The sequence below is a fragment of the Drosophila takahashii genome, chromosome 3L (genome assembly GCF_030179915.1).
Source record: "Drosophila takahashii strain IR98-3 E-12201 chromosome 3L, DtakHiC1v2, whole genome shotgun sequence".
NCBI lineage: Eukaryota > Metazoa > Arthropoda > Insecta > Diptera > Drosophilidae > Drosophila > Drosophila takahashii.
This window is the reverse complement of record NC_091680.1, coordinates 9,899,813-9,907,581: the sequence shown is the minus strand read 5'-3', so window position 1 is coordinate 9,907,581 and position 7,769 is coordinate 9,899,813. Positions and strand designations below refer to the sequence as shown.

At 40.7% G+C, this 7,769-nt stretch overlaps 1 protein-coding gene across 1 annotated transcript; it reads left to right on the top strand.

Moving 5' to 3' along the window:
* The first annotated feature begins 6,088 nt into the window (after positions 1-6,088).
* Positions 6,089-7,143, top strand: LOC108059160 (fibrous sheath CABYR-binding protein). The gene is made up of 2 exons (XM_017144254.3): positions 6,089-6,150; positions 6,288-7,143. Exons 1-2 carry the CDS (start codon positions 6,148-6,150, stop codon positions 7,041-7,043), a joined length of 759 nt encoding a protein of 252 aa, XP_016999743.2. The 5' UTR covers positions 6,089-6,147; the 3' UTR covers positions 7,044-7,143.
* Positions 7,144-7,769: the final 626 nt, after the last annotated feature.

Genomic DNA, 7,769 nt, shown 5'->3' with positions numbered 1-7,769 from the left:
TCCTTGTCCTGTTCTGTTTTGTTTTGTGTGTGCGGTTGCAAATTCCTCGTGTGCGTTATCGTCTTTCGCGGTTGACGTTTACAATTTTACGCCGAAACTAATTATATTAACTGGGCTCAAAGTGGCCGCGCTCGAACAGAATCAGTTTATGTAATGCATATGAGAGTGCGCTCAACATCCTCGTCCTTGCAGCTCCTGTAGCGACAACATCAAGCGGCAATTGGTGTGTAATTTCCAATTAAGCTCAATTTACTGCGCTGGCCAAGGCGACAAAGCGCAGAATAGGAATGTGGCAAATTGCTGGAACAAGATAATCGGCAAGGGCCATCAGCCAACCTGTCCCCTTACATAAATAACGACTCCGTGTTGGATAACAAGAAAGCAGCGGGACATGGGGAAAGCACTTTGTGTTTCCCGCCGTTTAATGGAATTTAGTGGTCTGTTATCATGTTTATGGCATACTGTCCTTAACAATACTTTGAAAGTGATAGAATAATTACGCTAATTAACTAGGTCCTACTAGGTTTTTCTTATGTCTTATTATTTAAAATTATGAATTTAGGTAATTTAAATATAAGTATTTTTTTCTCATTTTCTACAGGGCGAGAAAGTTAATTTATCTTTTACAAAAGCTACAACATTTACTTAATTAATGGAAATTGTTGTAAAATCTTAATTGAAATTTCTAATAAAATGTTTAAATTCCTATTTTTTAATTCATATTTAATTTAATGTTGCTTGTTGTTTACTGGCAAAATTTCATACAATATGTATTTAAACGAAATGTTCAATGTGCTCTATAAACTTTTTCAGCAACCCACCTTTACATAATTATTCCGCCTTTAATATATTCACAAGTTCACCTTACTTAGTTTTCCTTTGATTTCTCCCCGCCTGTAAAGCTTCACCATTAAGTATCCTCTTTGCCATTTTAAATAGTCCGTAAGTCGCTGCCGTGCAACAGAAGTCAGAGGTTATGCCAACTAATTAAGTCGACAACTGATGGCAACAAATTTAATTGAAACGAATCTGCCGCTTAACAAGTTCCACAAACAAAGGAGCGAACACGCAGAGCGAAGGACCTTTACCTGGTCCTGGCCAATATGTTTTCATCCCATTGGCCATATCGAAGTCCGACTCTCGAAAGTCGTTTAAACGACACGCCAATTGTTGCCATGTTTGCCCTTGTTATTTCCACCGTAGTCGAACAATTATTTCATATTAAAATGTGCGGAATACGGGAGCGCAGTGGGAGTGAAAACAAATGGGCGAATAATTAAAAATAAATTGAAATTGAAGTGCGTCGAACTGAGCTCGAACTGTCTGCTGCCCAGAAGACCTAATTAAAAAAATATATAAATCCAGCCAGCTAAGCTCCGGGGATTCCTGTACCTTTCCCCGCTTTCGCAGTCGGATTCAAATTGATCCTGACGGACAGTCTGTTTGGGTGGAATGTCCTGTTCAATGAACTCACCGGAATGCTGCAGCTGCAGTTTCCCCTAATTTGTTTGTTTTAAAAGTGAAACGGAAAACTCGAGCTGACATTTGACATGACTACACAGAAAAAAAGTTCAAGCTACCAAAACTGATATTTTTAAACAAATTTATTTTTAAAATTTGTAAAATTAGAAGAATTTTTTCGGAAGTTTATACTATATCAATCTCTAGATTGATACTGATACTTATTAATGTATTTATCAAATACTTGATCAATGCCTTTAAATTCGATTTAATTCCTTGGGATCTCTTTATAAAAAATGTTGATGAGAAGTGATATAAATTACTATAATAATATATTGTTGTTATAATAATATTTTTAATCATTTTTCCTTTTGATACCTTCTTATTGCCCTCTCCTGAAATACATGTAAAATATTTCGTGTCAGGCCGACAGACCTGTGCTCCCCTAAATTCCCCCAAACAAACAGATCGACAAACAAACAAACTTGCGGAGGGCAAGGCAAACAAAATCAAATTGTTGCTGTTTGTTGACCTATGTACTCCCTGCTAAGCCGGTTCCATTTTCAAGACGGTCCCCATCCTCATCCCGACTGGATTCTTATTTGTTTTCATTTTCATTTCTTTGGAAAGACTGAAGGAGGGCGCGGGGCAACGCTTTTCGGTTGCAAGGTGTCTGGGGAAATTAACAAAGCCGCAGGTGCAGTGCCCTCAGCCCGAGAGTTTCCAGGAGCTGTCCTTGGTTGATTTTTAATGAAATATGAATGGGGGCAACATCAAGCGTCAAGTTTTCCGTCAGATTCTCTGGCTGAACATAACGCATACGCAACGTTGAGCAGCGAAACAATAAATACCGCTTCTTAACCCTTTTTGCCGCGCTCGCCCAGTTAATTATCACGATCTGGTGCACAGCTAATTGGAGTTTAACCTTTCGGCCGCTGCGATGCTTTTGGCATTTTTATTTATGTAGGTATTTACCCTCGCCGGTGGAATAATAAAATAAGACCCGTTGGATGGTCCAATGCTTCCTGCTATAAATACCCTCGGAAAACGGACCACTTAGCCGCTTTTATCTAATTGCCAAAGCTTCGATTTTTATTTTGTCAACGTTTCGTCGTCGCTCGTCGGTCGCCAAACATTTTTCTTAGCACGCAATTTCTGGCTACATAAATTTAAATTGAATTTTAAAAATTCACAAGCCAAAGAACACCTCCGAAAATGTATGCGTTGATGTGCGGGGTGGCCTAATAAAAACGTTTGCTTTGCAATCGATTTTTGGCTCGTTGGCTTCACATTCCCGTCTCGACTTTATAAATATTTATGCGTAGCACTTTTCGGGGTTTGCCCGGCACTCTGGTTGGAGGCGATGACTAGATGGATGGGTTGGGAAAACTATAAGTTAATGCGGGGCGAATGATTGATTAGGTCCTGCGGTCAACCCGTTCTAGAGTTTTCAGCGTCAATGGGAAAGCAATAACAAAATGTGCACAACTGTTTATTTTTATATTTCTGAACTCAGCAGATTAGTTGTGGATGTTTCTTCCACATACATATTTACGACTTTGATTATGTTATTATTATCACATGTCACAAATGATATTACAGAGCCGCCACTTAATAATAAAAGGTGTCTAAAAGTATGCAACACAAATTTTAACTTTTTTAAATATTAGCCAAAATTTAAAATCGTTGAAAATGAAAAAGGCAAGTAAAAAACACAACTTGAAAAGCAAAGCTTAAGCATTTAGTTTTATTTAACCACGATGGCTGGCTGATTTATCATTAGCTCAACTCTTAAAGCTCATCAAATACCCACGCCCACGATCTCGAATCTTCAGCAACGGCAGCTCATCAATTTTTCACCGACAGCCGAAAGCGACTTTGGGGCACATCATATATCCAACTGGCAGTCAGTAGACCAACTACAACGCATGTTACATGCGGAACCGTGGCTTAATTACCTGCCGCAAGCTGTTGCCATTAACAACACATTTTTGGCCAGGACCCCGGGATTAGGGGGCAAACCTAATCGATGGGCAGGGGCAGAGGACCTAGGGGATCAGGACCCAATTCAATTAAATTGTCACAACCCACAGAATGACTGACTTGGATTTATAGTCCAATTAATTGAGGCAACGTCAACGCAAATGCAAAATTAAATGATTGCGAATGCTTGTCCTCGGCGAGGAAGACGGATGCTGGTTGGCTGGCAACATGCAGGCGAAATTTGTTAACAAAAAAGGATTTTCATGTCGAGATTTGCCAGCATCCAGGCTCCACGAAAAAAAAAGACATGAAAAGAAGCCGAAGAAAGGAAAGTAATTTAAATTTGTAAATCGATAGGCTTGACGGTGCCCGAACCCTTTTTTGCTGCTTGTTTTTCCTCTACGTGCTGCTGTTCCCATTTAAATTTTATAAATATTTTAACTTAATAAATGCCAGGCGAGCGGTTGCCCACGGCGCCTAGAAGTCCCAGAATTTGCATTAACTAAAGAGGAGCTCGGCTTCCACTCCTTTTGGCTGCCACTCAAGTGTTCTCTATTTTCGACTGGGGGCTGTCCTTTTCGTGAGCCTCGACAAACATTCTCAAGTTGACTGCCGAGAGAGCCGCGGGCTGTTTTTCCAACCCCTTTTCCTTCTCCACGGATTACGGGAGGAATTTTCTTTCAGCTGCAAGTCCTTACAGCAGCTTTAACAGCTAATGGTGCTCTGTTGGGGATTAGGAAAGAATATTGAAAGGGCAATGACGAAATAATTTTAAGACATTAAAATCGATTAAAATAAGAAACCATTCAAAAATATAACATTAAATAATCCTAAATATAAAATAGAGTCCTAAATATTTAAAAATTTAGTCTAAATGGATATTTTCTATATGATTCATGATATCTAAAAATACTTATTGGTAATTAAAAAAGTAATTAAATTTACTTTAAAGATCGTATTTTCTATTTTACGCCGCTTTTAAGATGTCCCATTCCTAATTTAGACCTGGCAAAAGTTTTGCATTCGCATGAAAACGAAATCAAAAGTCCCGCACACTCAGGCTGGAATCAATGAGGCCCGGACAATTTATGGCTCAACATATCCTATATGCCATCTGCCTGTTCTTTTTGCCGGTTTTCGCTATAAATTATTCCCCTCACAGGGCGAGCAAAAAGGCGGCAGATATGTACACTACCACCCCCATCCTGCGAACATAAAATATTACACATGAGTGGCTTTTATGCAAAGAAGCTGGGTGAGAAATGTGGACGTGGAAGACGCCTCCCCCGACACTTTAAACTTGGCTAAGCAACAAGTTGGGCTCCTTTTTATAGAGCGGAATGAGAAGAATTATTGCGTTGCGGCGGCAAACTTAAAGAGCCAGCGGAAATTGTTGCCGCCTTTTAGGCCGACAACCAGGGAATGATTTATGTGCCGCATGCAGCAGGAAGAGGCAATGAGGAGGATATGGGTTTATGCCCCAACAGGGAGTACAAATCCCTTACCACCCGCCTCATATGCGAGGGCAGGAGGTTCGCTCGCTCATTAACAATTCATTAAATGCCACCAGAAAAATTAAACGCAAAGCTAAACAGGGCCAATTTGTTCTTAGCCGACAGGATGCCGAAATTCGTTTACACATGTGGTAAATATATAAGAAAGAACCCTACAAATTTACTTTGAACAGAAAGGTTATCAAAAATCAGGTTTATGTTGGATTGGAAAAAGTGTTGGAGAAAAGGTAAAGTAGCAAAAATAACTGTATTAAGAAAATACCTAAATAAAATATTTAAGAAATTAAATAAACCAAAATAAAAAAAATACTAATTAATTTAAATTTTTATTGTAAGCGGGGCTAGTGAAAGTAAGTAGCATTATACGCAAATTAAATTTAATATGATATTTTTCTGCCTTAAAAAGGTTAAAGGTTATTTAATCAGCATTATAATAATCTTCTACAAAATACCAGAGTGTTTAAAAGATGATCAAACTGTTCCCAACCAAAGGACCGCAATTGAATTTGCAAAATGTAATATGTGCAATTATGCATATGACTATTTAATGACCCCCAGTGTTTGGTTAACAAAAGGCAAACACATGGGGGAAAAACGCAATCAATAAATAATTTCCGCAACAAGTTCTGATGACAATTTCATTGGCTGTGACAGTTACGGCTGGGGTTTTATTTTCCATGTAATACGCATTTAAATTATGTTAATTATTCAGGCGCACACAATTAGCTGTAAGAAGCAGGGGTAAAACCTAGCATCAAAACAGAATAGAACAGAACCCTAACTGAGCGACTTTGAAGAGCCCTCTAAAAGAGTACTTCCGTACATTTCGGCGGGCCAGCAAATTAACACCTCAAAAATATATATTTAGAGTTGGGAGAAAAAAATGTTATGGAGATAAGTGAAATAAAAAAGCTGTGCTGAAAGGTCAAGCCGCCGAACGAGGGCCAAACGCTGAGCCACTTGACATTGTCCAAAGCAAAACTGAAGCAAGGCGAAGCCCCTAAGAAGAGCACTTCACTTTCAAGTGCCTCCATTTGTTTCTGCCTTTTTTCGTTGTGTTTCTCTAATTATGGTCGTACTCGCTTTTTGGCTATAAATTGAGCAGCTGGCCGTTGGCAAATCATCAATCAGCTCAGGCAACTTTCAATTGCAAGACGCAAATCGTAAACCCAAAAAGCAAACTTGAAAAATGGTAGGTCCTCTAGGATTTGGACTGCTTCAAAGGATTAATTAAAATAAATTACCTTAAAGAAATTAAAGAAAATTTAATTTCTTTAAAGGAAATATTTTTCAAAACGATTTCAGTATTAATCACTATTTATTTTTCAGAAAATCTTCTCGCTTGGTGGTGTCCTTACCCTTTCGGCTGTGGCCAGTGTGGCTCTGGGTGCTCCTCAATTTGAGTCCCGTCTGCGCCGCGATGTCTCGGAACTGGTGGAACCCGCTGCCGTGGAATACCTTCCTCCCTCGATCACCGAGGCCGGCCTCCTGAATGCCGAGCCCGTGGAAGATGAGATTCAGGCTGAACCTGCTGCTTTGGAGGCCGATCCCGAGGGCACCGTCCTGGGCGATGAGGGCTACGAGTACCGCACTGTGCGCCGCCTGAAGCTGCGTCATCGCAACCGTCGGGATGTCTCCCACTTGCAGCCAGCCAGGCAGTACCTGCCGCCCAGCAAGTCCTACTTGCCCCCATCCCAGGAGACTCCTGCTGCAGCTCCTCCGGCTTCCGACGACACCGAGGAGGTGGTGTCCGCCGCCGCCGCCGAGCCCAAGGTCAATCGGGAGTACCTGCCACCCACCGAAGCGGCTCCCGTGGCCGAGGAAACCACCGAGGTGGCTGCTCCCGAGGAGCCAGCCGATGTTCGCGTGGTGGATGTGCCCACTGTGTCCGGGCAGCTGCTCCAGGATGGCTACCACTACCAACAGCCGGCCGAGATGCCCGCGGAGCTGAGGGAAGCTGCTCCCGAGTATCTGCCCCCGGTGGGCGGCGAGGAGGTCATCGTGGAGGGTCCTGCAGGAGGCGAGAGTGCCGTCCTGGCCAGCGATGGCTACCAGTACCGCGCCATCAGGCGTTACAGATTTTAAATTTCTCATTTTGCCAGCGATTTGCTAACTCTTCTTTCCACCTTTTAATTGTTGTTGATGTTTTTTAATTGGTCTAAATAAAATTGAATTTTTGAACAGTTCACTGATTAATTAAATAACTTTGTTGCAATATACCTTTTTTATAGAGTGTTGTTCTGCTTTCCTACTTTTTCCTAATATTTAACCTCGGTAAAATGTTACAAATTCTTTGGAAACAATGCTTTTCGCTTAATTAATTTATTACGTATGCATATTAAGTACGCAATGATGCAGCAATAATGCGATTAAAAAAGCAAACGAAACCTAGAGAATGGTGTGTAAGATACATCGGAATTTATAGCAGCATATTTTCTTTTCAACAATATTAAATATGCAAAACTTGAACGGAATCTTATAATTTACATAACTAGCAAGAATCAACTTAATTTAATCCACATTAAGCATACGCACTGTTGCACCGCCAATTAGGCAATAAATCCAGCGCAAGGACTTTATTTAAGGAATTCCCAGAATAGTCACAGAGCCTTATGTATTTATGTAATTAAAGTCAACCAGCAGATTGGCTACCTGTCCCAAAACAAACAACATAACATTACGTATACGCCCTGAGTGGCTTTGAGTTGGCTTGCGTTGTACATTTCAGCCTTGTTTAGTGTCAATAAAGGGGCTTTTATATGTGAGTCACCAATTAGCTGAATTTATGCCCAATGCCTGCTGGCAGCTGCT